This window comes from Sparus aurata, chromosome 13 (genome assembly GCF_900880675.1).
Source record: "Sparus aurata chromosome 13, fSpaAur1.1, whole genome shotgun sequence".
Classification (NCBI taxonomy): domain Eukaryota; kingdom Metazoa; phylum Chordata; class Actinopteri; order Spariformes; family Sparidae; genus Sparus; species Sparus aurata.
The window spans coordinates 16,817,529-16,836,998 of NC_044199.1; the positions used below are offsets into that span (position 1 = coordinate 16,817,529).

General features: G+C 41.5%; 1 protein-coding gene across 1 annotated transcript; it reads right to left on the minus strand.

Moving 5' to 3' along the window:
• Positions 1 to 6,297: 6,297 nt before the first annotated feature.
• On the minus strand, positions 6,298 to 18,990 carry LOC115594137 (uncharacterized). The gene is made up of 11 exons (XM_030437964.1): positions 18,624 to 18,990; positions 15,964 to 16,084; positions 15,422 to 15,529; positions 15,288 to 15,324; positions 13,349 to 15,147; positions 13,208 to 13,238; positions 11,135 to 12,900; positions 10,634 to 10,682; positions 8,682 to 10,474; positions 8,530 to 8,566; positions 6,298 to 8,412 (listed from the first exon to the last, which is right to left on the minus strand). Exons 1-11 carry the CDS (start codon positions 18,716 to 18,718, stop codon positions 6,902 to 6,904), a joined length of 7,347 nt encoding a protein of 2,448 aa, XP_030293824.1. The 5' UTR covers positions 18,719 to 18,990; the 3' UTR covers positions 6,298 to 6,901.
• Positions 18,991 to 19,470: the final 480 nt, after the last annotated feature.

The window sequence follows — 19,470 nt, forward strand, 5'->3', positions numbered from 1 at the left end:
AGCGAGCCGAGCCGTGGGCGAGTACAGTGTTAACGTTTGTGAGGAATGAGTCCTCAGGCTCACAGCACTGAGCCATTGTCCTTCAAATCTCAAGGGGATGGAGCCAATATCACAAATCTGGTCAATCACCGGGGGGGGGGGGGGGGGGGACACTCAACTTTCACCCAGGAGGATAAGAGCCTGAATGGGTGCAGAGTTACTATTATGCCCCTGGAAAATACTCCCATGCTCCCCTCAGGATACGAATAAAACCAAACTGGGCCCTGGTGAGCACTGAAAATGTATCAGTAACCTTGAATTGATTTTTTTTGTCTTTCCTCATCTTGTAAGAAATGTTTCAAGATGAGGAAAAAAAAAGAAAATCATAACAATAATAATAATAAAAAACAACATTAACCCTGAACACTTATGTTGTCAGTTAAGTTACAGATATATTTGCAGTTTTATGTTCTTATCAAATATATACTTACTGTAATAATTATACTTACTGTAAGTACACACCTGCAGTATACAATGGTGTCAATGCAAACTTGTTGTGTGCTCTTACACAAACAGAATACTTATACTAAAGTATACTTTTATAAACTAGAAAGTCGACGAGGAGTAAATTGTATAACCAGTACCTATAATGTCATTATAGTATAGTTTACAGTACTGTTGCAGTACAAAATAAAACTTAGATATTAACTAGTTGTGGACTCAAAGTTCACTACTCCTGCACCTAAAGAATACTTTATTCATAAACGAGAGACTCAACAAGAAATATAGTAAACTAAAATGATCTATAAGTTAATTTTGTATACTTTCATAAACTAAACCGTGGGCCAGAAGTAATGTGTATAATCAGTGCCTATAAGGTCACCTATAGTATAGGTCATGGTACTGTTGCAACACAACATAAATGTAAACTAACTGTGTCCTCAAAGTTCACCATTCTCATACTTAAATTATATGTAGTAGAAGACTAGTCCAAAGCAATATTGAAGTTACACACTTAAAATTATACTGCTAGTACACTGATGTTGGTGTAATTGTTACATAAAGTATACTTGGGAAATATACTTAAACTTAAAATGAACTTGAAGTAAGCGTCTTTTCTGTAATGGATAAAAGGGAGCAGAAAGAAGCATGAAGAAAATGTTCACAGCATAATTCACTTTGATTGCCAAACCCTCATTACACAATTCGGAAAAAAAGATTCACATAAGCACACTATTATGTTTTTTTTTTGTTTTTGTTTTTTTAAAATCGTGTCTCTTTTATTTTGTTAAAGGGGCTGAATTATGCAGACCTCAAAGATAAACAAATAAAGGTTCAGCTCTCTGATGAGGTACGTTCTTTTCCTCTAAACCAAACCTGTTGGACCATAAATAAATCTCCAATCAAAATGAAAAGCAGGAGTTTGATTAACAGCCATTATAAAAGCAATAAAGCAAGAACTTGAAAGGGAATTTTCAAATGGAAAGAAAAATCAGTGAACCGTGTCCGTAACGGTTAGTTTTCATTTTTACCTCTTATCTCCGACCAAACACTGAAGGGTGCAGGGCTCTGCTGCCAGCTGATTATTGATAAATAACAAGAACATCATGTATCACCAGCAGTAGCTCTGAAGGGTAAAACTGTCCAGATCAGAGTCAACAGGGACCGTGTCGGCTCTGGATCAGCCATGTGAAAATCACATCAGTCTCTGGTGTCCCTCCTGTGAGAGCTGCCGCAGCTCACAGTGGGGATCGCCACAGAAACAACAAACTCCGTCCAATCTGTCTGACTGGACCCACATCTCTTGTGTACCATTTGTTTATGACCTCTGTCTCTATTGTGATTTGAGGACTGAGCTCTTTCAAGTGACAGATGGGTGGCACCTTTGAACACGTCATGTGGTCCTCCGGGACACCGTACACTTACACCAGGAGCTGTGTGTTCATGAAGCCAGGGCGTTAACCGGCACTGGAGGATGATTCCCGACAAAACAAAAATACTGTGATTGTCCTGGTTTTGAGCTAGGTTTGGGTTTAAAAAAAGCACAATCCAATCCTGTCATATCACCAGAGCATCATAAATGGGTCCACTCAATGCAACCAAACACACTTTAAAGGGAAATCCACCCTAAAGCAGATGTTTTAACATGTTTTTCTAATCCTGCGGTGAAGTTGTATTAACACAAACCATGTCACCTAATATCAAGTGATGATTTTATCAACTGACGTTATTTTGATTTGCTTCTTTAGCACAGAATTAATGACTGAATCAAGGGAGAACTGGAAACCCCAACGTCTCCCCATCCAGGTGAGTTATATTTTAATGTCAAGCAGCACTCACCGCTGTAAATTAAATGATATGTCTATAATCCACTATAATGTCGTGGGATTTATTTAAGTATTTACTGTCTGCGGAGCAGCTGCAGGATTTGTCTCATGACATCATCACTGCGGTCCATCTGGGCCAAGTCATGAATTAAAACCGGGCTATACATCACTTGGAAATTAATGCATGTAAATTATATTTTTGGCTTCATCTTCCCTATAAAAAGAGACATTTACTCCAGCGTCAAGCCTGGCAGCAGTGTCTCACACAGGTCCTTCATCACACTGGATGAAGCCATATCACTGCGTCTGAAGAGGTGTCGCTGAAAAGGAGCACAAGGTGTTGAGGGCAGAGGGGGCTGAGGTGAACCATGTGGGTGGGGTGATGACTTCAGCAGAGCCTGGGGCGCCCCTTTCATTTACAGACGTCTCTCCGCTCGCACCTCCTGGTAAACATGAAGCAGAGGAATGATTGAAGAATCAGGAGGACAGGCACCAGGCCGGCTGAGGGCCTCTAAACAGCACAATAGATAAATTGTTAGGATCCATCTGGTTCTTGTGAATTTAGCCTTTTAGATTGTTGCTGGCGAACGCGTGAGAGCACCAGAGCATTTTTATAAATGATCAAAGCTCACTTTGTAAGGATTACAAAAGCGTTTGACATGCCAAGCAGCGTGACCGTTGTGCTGTGAAAATGTGTCAGGATCAAACAAATTATGAATTTGCACAAGTCAGGGAAGGGTGCTGAGAACTATTTTGACAGGAGTAATTTAAGACAATCAACTAAAACTCATGGGCAGTCATTAAATAAATTGCATTAAGTGCCTCATGATTGGATTATCTCCTACACAAAGGGAATCACACAGTAACTCATGATACCATACGATGCGGGATGCAGCAGTGGCGGTCCTAGCTTGCATGACGCCCTGGGCGAGCATCACCTTAGCGCCTACTTCAGAACCAAAAAACACAGTAACAGTTATAATAACGGCATGGCAAAATGACATAATTGACTTTACGTGTAAAATAAGCAATACAAAAAATGGATTCAATGAATGCAGACAAATAATTTTTTTTTTTCTTTTTTGCAGGTGCTCATGCTGCCCCTCCATAAATGCCGCCCTGGGTGGCTGACCATAAAGCCCAAATGAGGAATTGCCCCTGACAGCCAGTCTGCAATAATACATCAATTGCAAGACAATCATAATATCTGTCTAACTGAAAAAATACAAAATGCCTATAGCAAAAAAGGTAAAGTGCAGAAAATATGAATGTATTTACTGCATTTTGGTGTCCATTTCTCGTCCACATAGGGCTCACTAAGTTCTTTTAAATCCATCTTAATTAAGTTTACAGAAGTTTACAACACAAGGAGTCAAAGTAGAGAAATACATGTTTGAATTAATTGCCATATTTAGTCTCACCAGTCGTTAACAACAACTTACAGTTTTAAATCCTGTAGCTTTACAGTGGCGGGTAAGAATGAAGTGTTCTTAGGAGTACAATCAACAAGTTGCCATCTGAATAATTAAAACCAAAAGTTTTGCCAGTAGTATGAGGAGGATCTGAATTCGGGCCTCTGCTGCCAATTTTCCCTGAAAACGGAACCTTGAAATAAAATCCACTTAAGCCCTCTGTCTTCCCCTCCAGAGTGTAGTTAAATCCTGGCTGTGTATGGACATGATTACAGAGTGCCATGGGTCTTACATCAGTGCAGAACCTTGACTTCCAGCAGGAAACCTGGTGCACGGGTCAATTATGGCAATACCTTGTTTTGCTTAAAGATGGAGGATGTGTTCTTCATGCTCAAACACACAGGCTCCACCTGAGATTTAAACTGTAACAATGTCCACTTCTACTTCCCAAAGTGTAAATAAATAAAAGGGAGCTTGTAGGAGGTATATCGCTCCTGGCAGAAAGTGAGGATGTGGGGTTATGGGGAGATGCTGGCGTGCTCCTGTGCTGCACATGGCTGCAGTGAGGCCTGCGAACACCGCTGCCGGCGGCCCACAGCGGAGACAGATCCGTTTGCTCAGCAGCTAAGCGCGGACACGGAGATGCTCCTTTCACACTGAGCTGAGCACCAACAATCAGGGCTTTGTCAGGAAGGCATCTGCTGTTACAGCTCACAGGAAGAATACATGTCTCTTTTAAAAAAAGTGCACTCAGTGGGGTTAGCAGAGTTAAAGATAAGCTGGCGTCATGTCAACAGATACAAAAATGTATGTATGTGGTAGGATTTTAACAGTGGCATACAGTCTTTGTTTCGTGAAACCTGAAGGATACAGAAGCATGTCAACCTTGTCCAAGAGAAAAGTTTAACAGTCCTTTTGGGATCATGTCTTTAAATTAATATTGTCACTAAAATGGGCCCTGGGGTATTTTGTCAGTGTAGCTTTGCTCAGTTAATGATGCTTTCAACAGTGAAGCAAATGGGAACAAACCAGCAAAGAGATTCAAGTGAAAACTTAGGTAGCAGCTACAGTACCTTGCTTTTCTAATTGTCAGTTCAGTAGCTGTGTGTTATTGAAATTCCTTCCATAAAGGCTTAGAAACCAGACTGGAATTCATAGCAAATAATTGACAAGAAAGGACACGCCAACGCTCTCTTCTGGCAGACCCGCTGAATACATTTGTTCATTGAAATTACATATTAACCAAACCACAATGGTAACAATGGAGCCCGAAAGCGATGATTTGCATTACTACCAAATACCAGCCAACCCTGTCCGTCTCACATACCCAGCATTGCAGACACCTTCAGATGAGGACAAACCATAATTGTAAAATAAATATTTGCCAGGTATCTGCCGATAATATAGTGATTACATGACAAAACAAACAACCCTCCCTATAAAACCACATCCTTGTTGATCAGTTAGTGAATCATACAAGATATTTTTTACACGATACATCATGACCTAAACTAGAGGGTGAACTGCCTATTTTCAGTCACCAATCATTAACACTGGTAGTCTGTTTTCTGAATTCACTTACCATAGAGGACTGAACCATTGAAATGCAAAATATGACAGCGTATTTATAAACCTTTCCACCTTCAATGTGTGAAAAAACTATAAAAAGGTTCTTCTTGTTGTTTTTGCCATCTTTTCTTTTCAACTATAATCAACCCACATTACATTTGAAAAAATGTGTTATTAGGTTATGGTTACATTACCAAGGATAACTTGATTTTATATTCCAATGTCTTTAAAATATATGGAAATTTTGGCCTTTGTCTCATGATAACCAATGCTCTATTAACTCATGAAACATACGCGGTTACTTCAGTGCTCTGCTTTGCTTTTACTGGAGCAAAGTCTTAATGCTGACTCTGATTAAAAACAGCAGCAGAAAATACATATATACGAAAGAAGCAGTATCTCATATATTGAAGAAGACACACAGTGCGACTGTACTTTGCACTTAAAATCCAATTGCCAAGACGAAAACAGTTCTATCAACCGCATATGCTGATAGTGTAAAATGCAATGAAAAGCTTTTGATTTACTCATGATAAAATATTTGTGGAACTCAAATTTGTGTAACTGAACGTAGGGAACAGATTCCCCCCCCATCTTCATTGGAAAGTAATTCTTTTGATTACATCCAGTTTTTTCATCTAAATTGCAGTATTTTCAGTGTTTGCTCATGAGGTTAAACATACCTATTCAAATTTGATTAGATTTTTTCTCTTTATGTTACCAATTTCAACAATTGCCATGTTATCTGTATTCAGTAACATACTGTATTTCAAAGTGGACTGACCTCTTATAAATACCATCCATTCAGGTGACATGATTTGATTTTCAGAAAAAACACAGTGCTACAACTTCAGGTCTATTTACATGTGGAGTGACACTTCTTCACAGATAAACTACAGCCTAACTGCACCATCTTGTGTCCACTTACAGACATGACTACAGAATAAAGGACAGATAAACCCACTGCAAATCTACCTTGGGGGGGAAAAAAGAAACATAAAAGCCAAATCTGATTTTTGGAACATTTTATTACTTTTTTTGACAAATATATATGAAGGATTTCCTATTAAGGAAACATTCTTTCAAAGATACGTTTACAGCAAATTCATTCCTGCAAAGAGACAGGAAACATGGGGAAATCGTCAGAAGACGTGATGGAACTAACCATTTCTATTTGTGCCCAGGAAAGGTAAGGGTGCAATTTCATAATTATGATTCATGACAGCTGTACAGAAGTCAGTCAACGCCAATGGGACATTTTTCAACATCTGTATTATCATGATACATGGGGTGAATTATTAGTTCTGCATCAAGGCACACACGCATTGATAACCTTCAGTGGAGCATTGTTGTTTTTTTGCCAAGACATTGGTCCCATTGGGTAGTACAACTGTACAACCTACAGAATAAAAAACAAAACATAACATAGGGCTTGGTTTGCAGGATAACAACAAAAGGAAATCTCAAAGAATTTAGATCAATAATGTACACAGAAATTGTCCAGAACATGGGACCTCTATTAGGATTGAGACACATTAGTTCCTAAGTATGGTGGTGGTGACATCTCGAATGCATTGCTCACATTTGATAGCCGTGACGGAAGACCTGCAACTCTTACAGAGGATGTAGCTCAGTGAGGGATCGCTTTTCCTGCAGCATGAACTCCTGTAAGCTTCTTTTTCCCTGCCTGAAGTTGCTCTCCCTCCTTGAAAACGGCAAGATGACTTGGAGTCTGAGGAGAGTTTCAATGTTACTAAAACTTCTTATCTGTGATGTCTTGAGTGTATCAAGCACAGTAGTTGGGAGATAGCCTGCCAGGGGATCCAACCATTTCTCCTTCCACGACTTCATCTCAGTGTGAAGGGAGGCCTGATCTGGCAAGTCTTCCTTGTACAGTCTGAACACAAGACCACTAAGAATGCTGGTTTCTACTTTGGACATTGCGTAAGGCACAATCTCCAGACATCTCAAGGTATCCAATACCTTTTCTGTGAAGAGGTCATCAATTTCTGCTATTGAGTGTTCGACAACTTTCAAGCTTACTGATTCTTTGTAGAAATCACTCAACGGCTCCAGAAGCACTGAATGCAACATTGTTACATGGAGTTTAGAAGCAAGTCCAACAGCTTCCTCAAACCAGGACTTGTGATGGGTGTCAACATCACTCTCTAGTTTACTGAGGGATGCTTTGAGATCAGGCAAATTATTCACAGCAAGTAACATATCTAAGGGTTTACCCTGAAGAGCCTGACTAAGCTTTTGAGTCACACTCAAGATGTTCTTCTGCACCACAGTTGACAGAATGAACTCAAAGTTTCTGATTGCATCAAAGAACTGTGATGCCTGCTGCTGGTCTGAGGTACTTCCCTCCCCCTTCAGCTCATTCAAACATAGCATGACAGCTTCTAAAATCTCTACCATCACCTCGTGCATGTCATGACTCTTCTCCCAGTTTTTGATGAGTTTGTCCCTCAGCTCATTGCCCTTTACTTCATCGTGCTGAAACACATGAATGATCATGTCTTCCAGTTTGTTCTGGCGTTCTGCATCCTCTGTGAGCCAATGTAGTATTTTGCTTATGAGAACTGCTCCATCCCCTGCTTCTTCAGCAGTAGAGGATCTAGCCAGCCATACATTAAGAGATAAGGCAGAGCTGACGCTTCTTACAGCCTGGGGGTATTTCTTAGCTATAGCTGAACTGACAGCCCTCATCTGAGCTCTTACTTTACCAACACTCAACAAGGCCTGTCCTCTACAGTACTCCATGTTGAGCCCCCACTTCTCAGACAGGGCAGTCTCAATAGCATCTGCAAGGACAGCTGAGTCTTCAACAAAAGGGATGAAAGCCAATGTTTCCTCACACTGGATGTCCTCTTTGTTTAGGTACCTGATGCACAATGGTACATAGAGCTCACTGTCGATTTCAACAGCTTGTTCAGTTATAATTGTGAAGAACTGAGAGTCCCACAGTTCCTTGAGGATTTCTTCACGAAGCTGTGGCTCATAGAAAGAAACTGCTTTTCTTGGTCCTGGAGCAACCTCCAGCGTCACATTACCATCAGCGGGCTTCTCTGCTACACTGGAGGCATGCAATTCTGGTGCTGCTGGTTTTCCTTCAGTGCCACCTGATTTGAATAAAAAAAAATATATGAAGGTCACACATACAACACTACCCAAATATCTCATTATTTTTTTCTTATAATTAGAATAAAGACAGTGATATATTTAAATCATGTGCTTACCACTGTCCAACTTTTGTCTTTGTAAGGTTCCCATTACCTAAAAAAAAAAAACGTGGCAGTGATTAGAATAGCTTCAAAAATACTGTAATTTTGTTTTTTTATCCAACAATGATCTATTTACATAAGAACTACTTAAAATGATTTTAGGTTACCTGGGAAAGGCATTGACTGCTCTCTGGATCAATCTCCATACACTTCTCAATGACATCCGGCAGTCTCTGCAGTGTTGTGCAGTGCGAGAGGAGCATCACACGATCCATTCTGCTGCCTCTGCATACAGTGTTTTTCAACAGATCCCTCATGGAATTGAGAGTGGTCTTCATCAGGTCGCACTCCATACTGACACTCGGCAGGACAGCTACTAGCCTCAGCAATAAGGTAACAGTTGGGTGGGTCTTTGACTCAGGATGGACTAATGTTTCAGCGATAGATGTTGGAGGAGAAACATCCTGGTCCTTCTCTCTCCAGACAGAGGCCCAGGTGTTGATTTCCTGCTCGGCAGCTTCAGGCTCAGGAAGATCTGCAAGGTAGAGGCTGAATGGCTTGTCTGTGGACTCAGATAGAATAGGATTGCAGGAGGGCAGCAATGACAGAACGGAAAGGGCCTTCAAGTGGCTGTCTGAGAAGCTGTACTTCATTTCATCAATGAGACTTTTGAGGAGAGGAACGCTCAGATTTTCTCTGTAATAGATCTCTGGAGATTCATAGTTGCTGGCTTCCTCCGAGAAGCAAACTTGCTCAGGAGCTACCCTGGTTGCTAGCTGGAAGGCCTGCTCAAACCAAGAGGAGTGAACAGTGCTCACATTTTCTAACATCTTGTTAAGAGTCTCTATGATCGAGGGGATTTTTTCCATTTCACAGAGAATATCAGCAGGGTTTCCACAGCGGAAGACAGTGCTACAGTTACGAAGAGGAGCACAGGCATTCTTCAGAATCACAAGGGTGACAATGAAATCCATATTTCTCAAAGCTGTTGAGAGAACTTGTGCATGCATTGACTTGGAACCTATGGTACTGGAACTGACGGCATCTAGACAGCTGAGGATGCCCTCTAGCGTGTCAACGAGTATGTCGAAGAAGTCCTCTCTCTTTTTCCACTTCGAGCAACATGTTTCTGGCATTTCTTCCAGGGCCTCTCTTGGCATATTCAAAAGCCCATCAACAGCCTGTTCAAGCTGTCCCTCCAGACAGGGAGATTCATCAAAGAACAGCAAAAGATCTTCCGTGATATCCAGCATCTTGGCTACTGAAGGACAAGGCACACTTCCTGCCAGCCAATGGGCAAGGCCGCAAGACTCACTGGGTGTTACAACAGAGAGTGGATAGCTCTTGAGGAAATCCAAAGACATTTTCTTTAGGCTTTGGTAACCCGAGCCCAAGTGCATGAATGCTTGTCCACGACACTGGGACATTGGTAAGCCCCAGTCTTCAGTGAGAATCTTTGCGAGGTTATTCGCTTGTGTATCAACATGAAAGTTCTCTCCAAAAGGAAGGAAACCCATGAGCTCAACTTTTGGAGCAGATTCTCCAACATACCTAACAAAAACAGGCAGATGTGTCTTGTCAGCAATTTTCACAGGTTTGTCTGTGATGAGTGAGAAGAATGGCGATTCCTGTATTTCCTTGAGTATGACATCTCTGATTCCATTTATGAGGAGGTTCACTGTTTCATCATCACCTATACAAGGTGTGCATTTGCTCTGACTTCCAAACCAGTGGCACATGCTGAGCTCCTGGTGGAAATGCTCTCTCTCCTCCTCTGGCAGGTCACACAAACTACTATTCTTTTTCCCCAGTAGTGCAGCCAGTCTGAATACAGTGGCCAAGCTTTGACGATTGTCTCCTGCGTGACCATTCTCATCTGCTGGTTTAAGATCTTGGTCATCAATCTTGCCGGGAGATTGCTGAATGTTAGGCTCTTCAGTTTCTTCTTTGATGCAATCAACTATATATGACAGGGAGAGAAAACATCAAAGAGGTTATCACATTTATATCATGGAAAACAACAACAAACTTTTAATAACTGGGTATTGACTGTGGGTATGTACTTATAATTTGTAGGTGCTGTTAAGAAATGTATTTAAAAAACACTTAACAACCATACCTTCCATATTATTTTCAGAATTCCTGTTAAAGCTTTTGGCTTCCTTGTCCTGTAAACATACCAAGGAAAGAAAATTAGTTAGACACTCAAAAAGAATAAACTAGAAATGCAAAAGTCGTTGCATAAGTTCACCCAAAAAAGAAGATGGAAGTTTGGGTGAAGCTTCGTAGCCCACAAAACATTTCTGGAGCTTCACAACAATACAGTAATGTTTTCAGTTTAGCAGCTAAATAATATATCTATCCAAAGTAAGGTGGGATCTCAGGGCTGTATAGACCCATGGTATGTTTTTTCTTGTTTGTTTTTTACATTTTTAATCAAGTCCCCAGCATCTTCAGTTATGGAAGAGAATGCTCCAACAATGTCTTGCTGTGAAACTCCAGAAATGTTTTTGCGGATTACGAAACTTCCTCTGACTTTCCATGTGCATGAGGGCGAGTAGACAGCAACGGATTTTTCCTTTTTGGGTTACTTGTTCCTTTAAAGAATGCAAACACATACCAGACAGATACCCTCCAGGGCTTGTGGCGTGACCTTCAAACACTGGGTCACCATGTGGTCCAGGTCTCGGCTGAAGTCCGTGCCCACTTGCAGCATAGCCAAGCATGGGGACCTGTCTTTGGGATTTGTATTTCTCAGGTACTCCTGGAACTTCTTGTGGCGCATCACAACACCACAGTCCTCCAGTGCTGTGCTGGGTAGCACAGACATAATTCTCAGCAGCACATTGATGTTCCCAAAGTACTGCATGAGTGGCAGACGCAGTGTGTGAAATATTGATCCTGGTATGGTCACGGATGCAACTTTGGTCTTCCATGTTACTCTCCAACAGCACAGCTCTGTGAAGAAGTTGTCAGAATCTGGAAGATCACTGCTGTAGAGAGGTGGTTTGGACTTTAAGCTCTCAAACATGTAACTCACTGTGACTGAGCATGGAACCAACGAGAGGAAGTTGAGAGCTTCTTTGTGGTCTTCTGAAAAATGATCCTTCACAGCATTGATAAGGTTATCGATTAGGGGCACACTTAAGCCATCTTTGTAAAAACCGACAGGCTTTATCATTCCATCTCTTGGCAATGAGGTTTCAGGCACTTCAATCTGCACTCTTAGACTCTGTGCAATTGCACAGGCCTCGTCAAACCAGTTCTGGTGAAACACCTTCATATTTGTTTTTACTCGGTTCAGAGTGGCTACAATACCAGTGATTTGGCATAGCTGGGATGCAGCACTGAAGTGGTCCTTCTGAAGACCTGCACTCAGCTCTCTGGTGAAAGACGCTGCATTCTTCAAGACGACCATAGCAATGATGAAATCAAATTCCATCACCTTGCGGAGAAGTGCCCCAGCTTGTTCAGACACAAAGGCTTTCCATCTCTGTGGGTTGTTTTTTATTTTCTCCAGACATTCAACGAGGGTCTCGAGCATCTGCACAAACACCTCGTAAGAGTCATGCTTCTCTTGCCAAATGGCACAGTACTTCCCCTGATACTCTTGGACCTTTTCATAGCTCTCTCTCAGACCAAAGGCTATTACATGGTCTAGCTGTTTTTGTAGAGCAGTGCTGCTGCCAAAAAACATCAAAACCTCTTCAAATGTATCCAGGGCTCTCTTAACAGCAGGCACTGGGATGGATTTTGACCACCATGTGTTGAAGGAGTAGGAGGAGCAGTGTGTGCTTATAGCAAGAGGATACTTCTCCTGGACCTTGCAGGCAAAAGCTTTCAGCTTGTACGAAACATCACCAGAGCCTAGGTATGCTTGACCTCTGCAGTTATTAAAATCAAGACGCCACTCAACTGTTACTATTTCCTGGAGACGTTGTACCATGGCATCGCAATCAAGATCTGCCTCAAGGAATCCCATCAACTCCAATCGCATCACATCAAAACTGTCCACAAACCGAAGGAAAAGTGGAAGACAGTCTTTCTCCCCAAACTTCACGACACGATCAATGAACAAGGAAAAGAACGAAGTCCCCACTTCCATGAGGATGCCCTCCCTGACTGCATTCTCGCACACAGTGAGAACTTCTTTCATTTCAGACTTGGTCACGTACTCAACCTCTCCATCCTGAGCAGAAGCATCACTATGTTGCCTGCTTTTACTGCTGTATGCAGCCGTCACTGCGGCCTGCAATGCAGATTTAAGAGCTTCTCTATCAGTCTCTGCACACTTCATTTCCACAAGCCTTTCAGCATCCATCTCTAGGTTAAGAAGTTGTATTTCTTCTTCGGTGTCCTTTTCAGCATGGTTCCCATGGGTCGTCACTAAAATAAGAGGTGAAAGTAATCTTGTCAATTGCGATTTAAGTTTCTAGAAAATCAGCAAATAAACAACTGCATATTTTATGGAAATTTGCGCTAGTCATTGAGACTCAAGTCTAATAGTCACTTAATTTCAATGTTTATTTTTTCTAAATGTGGCCATCATTGTGTGTGCTGCCCACCATAATGTCTACAGCTCTTTTATGAGAACAACATTCTCATTGTATTTTTTACATTTCTGAGACAGACTAGCCAAGTAGGTCAAAGATGCAGCATGCCCAAAAAGTAAACTATTTCTAAGTCATCTCACCTTTGGGAGGCTTCTCCTTTGTGTCATCATCCTGTAACACACAGAAAGTCATTTTAGTTAGAACAGTTGTTTTGCCACTAGAGAGGACAAGGCAATTTTAACAAACAGACAATTTTACTTTGCTTATGAAAATCTACTCACAACTTGCAGCAACTTCAGGATGTCTGGATGCTTCTGGACATACGAGTCAACCATTTGTTCAACATTGAAGTGCACATCTTGGTTCACGTAGACATATGCCATCCTGCATTGTCTTTGGTCCTCTGGTGTGCCACTCAGGTAGGCATGGCAACGCTCTAGTACCATATGGTATTGGCCATACACATCTGCCTCTGCATTTACACATGGGACAGTGCCCAACACCCTCAGCAAGCTCTGGACATTCGGGTAGAAGCCAATATCAGGGATCTTCAGTGTAGCGAACACTGTGGTTGGTAGGATCCTGCGCTTGCTTGCATGCCTCCATTTCACTTCCCAAGAACCAAGCTCTTCATAGAATGTGTCAGGCCTTGCAAGGTTGTTCAAGTTGGCGTCTGCTACTTTATCCCTGCGAATGCTGAAATTGTGGTCGGCCATGTAAGATGGCACTAGCGAAAGCCATCGGAGAATCCTCACCATCTCTGTGCTGAATACTCTCTTCACCTCTGCAACAAGATACTGCAAGATAGGCCGGCTTAGAGTTTCTCTGTAAAAATCATCCAGTGGTGTTTCGGTTGGGTCTTCTTGGTCTATCTCTGGTTTAGTGACCTCCACTCCCAGCTTCTTTGCTCTGCCGACTGCATCTGAGATCCACTTCCTGTGGAATATTGCAAGCTCTTGTTGGTATTTGCTCACCAGTTTTAAGGCATTGGAGATTGTGTACTGCAAGGTACTGCTGATGCTAATTATTCCCCTGAGACTCGAGTTGAGTATGCTCACACAACAGAGGGTGTTCTTCAGAACAACAAGTGTGATGATGAAATTGAAATTCTTCAAAACTGGCTTGAGCTTGGCCATCTGCTCAGCAGTATCTTCATCTACCTTTGATATCATCTCATTGATGCAGTTCAGGAATGGCTCCAGAATATCCAACATGGTCTGGAAGGCATCAGTGCCATATTCCCAATTCTCACTGACAGCTGCCTTGATCCTTTCCGCTTCCCCTTTTACATGCCCGTATGTCAGCTGGATCTTTCCCTCCAATCTTCTGAACAGCTCTGGTGCTCTCCTGAGTAATGAGGCCACCTCCTCTACAGTGTCTGCAACACTTTGAATAGAGGGCACAGGCATGCAGCGAATAATCCATATGTTGAAGGCATATGGGTCACTCGGTGACAGAACTACTTGAGGAAACTCCTGCAGAATCCTGCAGGTAAGGTCTCGCATTTTCTGACACATACTGCCTGTAACAAGATATGTCAGTCCTCTGCAGTGCTCCATCCTCAGCCCCCACCTATTTCGCAACTCTGAGACAAGCATGTAAAAGAGATTTTCTGCGTCCATGTCGCATGGTAAGAACCCAATGAGGTGCTTTTGCGGGAACCCATCTACCGTGACAGACCTGATGAAAACTGGGATCTGCTGCTTCCCCTCGATATTTGTCACATCCTGAAGCAAAATGGAGAAGAATCTAGCCAGTCTGAGGCTGTTTTGGATCTCCTCCCGCATGAGGTCTTCACTGAACTGGAGGATCTCTTTCTTGTCAATTTTCTCCACACAGATACGATTTAGAGCCTGCTGGCCTCTTGAACCTCCAATTGGCTCATCAGTGTTGATGTTTGCACCATTGATGCTGAATCCAGTCAGTGCAAGGATTTCCTTGAAGTAAACTTTCAAAGTCTCTTTTGCTTTGTAGTTGGCTATATCCTCTTGGGTTTGGTTCTCATGTCGCAGTTCAGACGTTGCACTGTTCTCTCCAGATAGTTCTCTGATCTCTTCAGGGAATTCTGCTGTTATGTTTTCTGACGGGAAAGGGAAAAAATGAATGTATAGGTTGAGATGATTTGAGATTATTTACAACAGCAGCTAACACATTTTAATTAAAACTCAAGGGCTTTAAATAAGAGGATGTTTAAAGAATGAAGTGAAGCAGTTACTGTACCTTTTGTTTTCTTCACAGAAGTAGGTTCCTCTTCCGACTAGGTAGATGAAAAAGATGGTTACAGATTTGCATTCAATGTTTTAATGTGTGATGGAAAAGCTGGAATATTTTTTAACATTGAATGAAACACTTACAGGATCCCTTGCACGTTTCCTGGTGCAGCCTGATTGATTATTCACAGGCATTGTACAGTCAAATATTGTTGGAACAGCATCTTCCCTTAAGACACAAGTGGAGGCGCTCTGAAAAACAGAAAGCAGTAGGTCACAATTGTATGTTTTTCCTCTGTATCCTATTTGAAATAGGGGATTTCCCAACAACAAGTTTAGATCACATGATATTGAAAAATCTAAAAAAAACAAAACAAAACATAGCAACCCAATTTTTTCATGAACAAAAAATGGTCTAATTAATCAGTGTGAATTAGATGCGTTTTTAAAAAGGTGGTTGGTGCCATTCTTAAACCCAATCCACATAATCATATGGGGCAGCAAAGATGACCAAATTTCCTTGATATTGTGAGTTACCTGCCTATTTGATGCTGTAACTTTGAATGTATAGTCTTTGTTGACAGTGTACCAGAGTGGAATTCAAGTTTTATTGGATAGCATTATATTGTTTCATGGATTGCTCAGATGCATTTCTAATAATAATGGGCAACAGAATTGCTTCTTACCTGATGAGAGATCATAGAAGGCTCAAAGTGCTTTGCACAAAGTCTGTACTGCATATGCAACTGCTCTGGAGGTTCTGGTGCCAAATCTGGACGACAACAGTTGGTCAGCCATTGTTTGCAGCTGAAAAATACAGAAGCAGACAAACATTGGTTGGGGTTACAACCATAGACTAACTGAATACATTAGCCCAAATGCTCCTGCACATTAATCTTCTATTTTCAAAATTCAAGCCCCCCACAAGTCAAAAATGTGTTTTTCCTCTTGCTCCTACAGTTGAATGTTTGAGCTTCACAGTGCAGAATGATGTATGTGCAGAGACACTAGAAGGCTGTTCTCACATTCACTGCAGGTGTAAATTTTCACCCAGATCACTGAAAACCAGACTTTAAGAGGCGGGCCTACGAGCATGATTCGTGACATGACAAATGTTTTGGAAGCCAATCCTTGTTCAATATTTAGCAAATAAAAGTGTGAGGTGGGAACCTGAAACATCCACTTCACATATACTGAAAAGGGACTTCACAGTGAAGCAGGAGACACCTTGTGTCCAACACCTAAACTGGTAATATGAAAAATATTTGCATATTCATACATAAAACGTTTTTGTGACATTTGGAGAATTATCATGTATGCCTTCATACATGAGTGGAGGGGACTTTAAATAATAAATAGACAAACAGACATTAGCTGTCAAAGGCTGGTGAAACAGTTGGCTTTAATTTAAACACTACTCACTGTGATGCATCAGTTTAACATGGGTAAGCGCTGTGACTCTTTGTATTACTGCCACCATAGTCAATTAGGTCCACATGCCACAACAGACCTATTCTACAGGAGGCCTGTGGGCCAACTGCAGCCCTTTAACAGACTCATTCCGAACCTTTCAACATTTCATTAATAGGCTAATTAGCCCATTTATTAGTCATGTCTGTCTCTAAGCACAAAATCCTCTCATTTGATTTAAACGTTTTAACCCAGGTAGGTTTAACGGAGCTCCATGTAACAATCTGTAGCGAGTTGCAGGTCTTAATCACATTGTTATTGTCCATATGTGAGCAGATGTATAGTGACTTGAAATATTAGACCTTGCCCGTGTCTCTCTGTTACCTATACGAGGGTGTGGATGATGAAAGTTGTATTTCTTTGTGAAGGACTCATGGTGACTTGTGCAACTACAAGTGGTCACGTCTGCAACAATTACATGGGTTTCGCACACCCACAGACACACTTGGCAAATTCCCCCCCAAAAAAAGAACAAAGTTCCAACTGATTGCTGACTAAAGCCTTATTTATCTGTTTCACTTTCATTCCATCTTTCACTATACTTTTACATTAATTCTCTCTCAATACTGCTTTCAGTCAACTGATTTTATTGATGCACACAAGCACACAGAGCAAAAGGGCAAAAAACACAAAGTCATTGCAGGGCTGGACATGGCTGCGAGATATTTTCAAACTGATTTTACTATCTTTAAACAACTTTTAAGGCATTAAATCGACTCCCTAAGCTCATCTAACCTACCCTTGCTAGACGTACCCAGGCCAAAGGCTGGTGATCAAGGGTGACCAGGATTTTGCCATCAGAGCTCAAAAGCTCTAGACTTCCCTGCCCAACATCCCCAGTTTTTTTGTAATTTCTTAAAAATAGATTTCTGTCGGAAAGCCTTTCTGATGGCTGACCTGTAAATTCTACACCAGTGTGTTTTACGTTTTATTTGCTCTCATCTTTAACTATGGTGGCCTATATACTTAATTTTGTTTTATTCTACTGTATTCTGTGAAGCTTATTTTAACCTGTATATATCTAAACAACCTTGTTTAGATAAGTGATATCTAATAAAATTATCATGATTATTTAATTATTACGGTAAATATTTCCAGATTTTCCTGACTTGAGGGCTATATTTACTGTCCTAAATATATTCAGATTCGGACATTTTAACTATGCTTGTCATCTTATTATAAATGAATTCTACTGAAGTGTTTATAAGCAAGATAACACTAATGTTTGTGCACAACACTACAGGAGTCTCACAGCGATCAAGCAGTGTCAGAGGAGAGGTAACAGCAGGAGGAAGGGAGGCGCTAGACTGCAGTTAGTTCGCAGGGACATCACCTGTTCTAACTACGTACACGCTACAAGTTTTCCATTTATATTGTTCACAAGGACATGTGCGGCAGAATGACTGTAATTGGAGCTGTTTGATTAACAATGGTTACAATAACGCCGAACAGCATCATCAATGGGTGACATGTTCATTTTGCTAAGCTAACGTCAGTCCCTCCACTAACGTTACCGCACCATCGAAACGGTAGGTGTCGTGTACCGATGGCGATTTAAATTACAGCACAAAAAGTTTTTAACTATCGTTTCCCTCCGTTTGCGGAACGGCTGAACACATAAGATAGACGGATAGAGCCAATGTTACATGTTACCGCCCTTCTCCGAGCCTGAATGAGTGGACGGAGTGTATTTCACACGGACTTTTCTTCCAAGAGTAACGTTAGTCTGCGCCATTTTCGACAGAGTTGTGTCACTGTTAGCCAACATGATGTGAAGCTAACGCCAGTGCTAACAGTGGATAGCTAACACATTCATTTTGCATGCTATGTGGCTCATTCTTGACTCACACCTCAATGAAATAAGCAAAACTCTTACCGCTCCGGATCCAGAGGAAAGCTGAAAAGTGGAGTGGAGTTTTCGGATTCCTCTTGCTTGTAATCACAGTTCGCTGCGGCGCAGCAGTCAGTCATTTTGGACTGCAATGTAGCTAGCTAGCACGCTAGCTAGCTTAGCTGGCGGTTGCAAGCTGGCAAGCCTACTGTGAGAAAACCTGCAGGAGAGTCTACAGAATCATGCCTGAGGCAAAACCTGCAACCGACACAGTTGAGTTTCAATGTTATTTTCGCTTAATGTCTCTTCGGCCAACTAAAAAACCTACTCATTACATGCTTTCAAAAGTTGATGTTGCGTGATGAGCCAAGAGTCACCGAAAGCGTGTTATCCCATCAACCAGGAACTAGACTGTGCAGTACAAAATGTTCTCCAGCAGAGGGCAGAATGGCACCGCCGGGCTCGAACAAAGAGTTTCATTGTCAAGATAATTCACATCATATCCACCGAGCAAAGGTGCCTCGAAAAGTCCAACGCTTTTATGACGACTATTTTCTGTTCCGGTATGACAAGACAGAGCTTACTTTATTGTTATGCATGTTAATGTACACATCAGCTTATATGCAATCACTAATAAATTAACTGGCTGTAGCCATGCTCTATTTTGGCTGTTTAAGACACACCATAATATTGTCTGGACATAAATGTTTGTTTTTTTCATTAAACTGCTATGCATGGCAGATGTCTTTTAATTAAGAGTCATGATCAGAATTAATTTCTAATACCATATCTAACCTCACACAGAAGCCTTACAGGACAAGGCTTTCACACTTACTTTGATAGCTTCAGCTGCAGTTTTGCTCTTGTTTTGACTTGATACTCTCTGATTTGG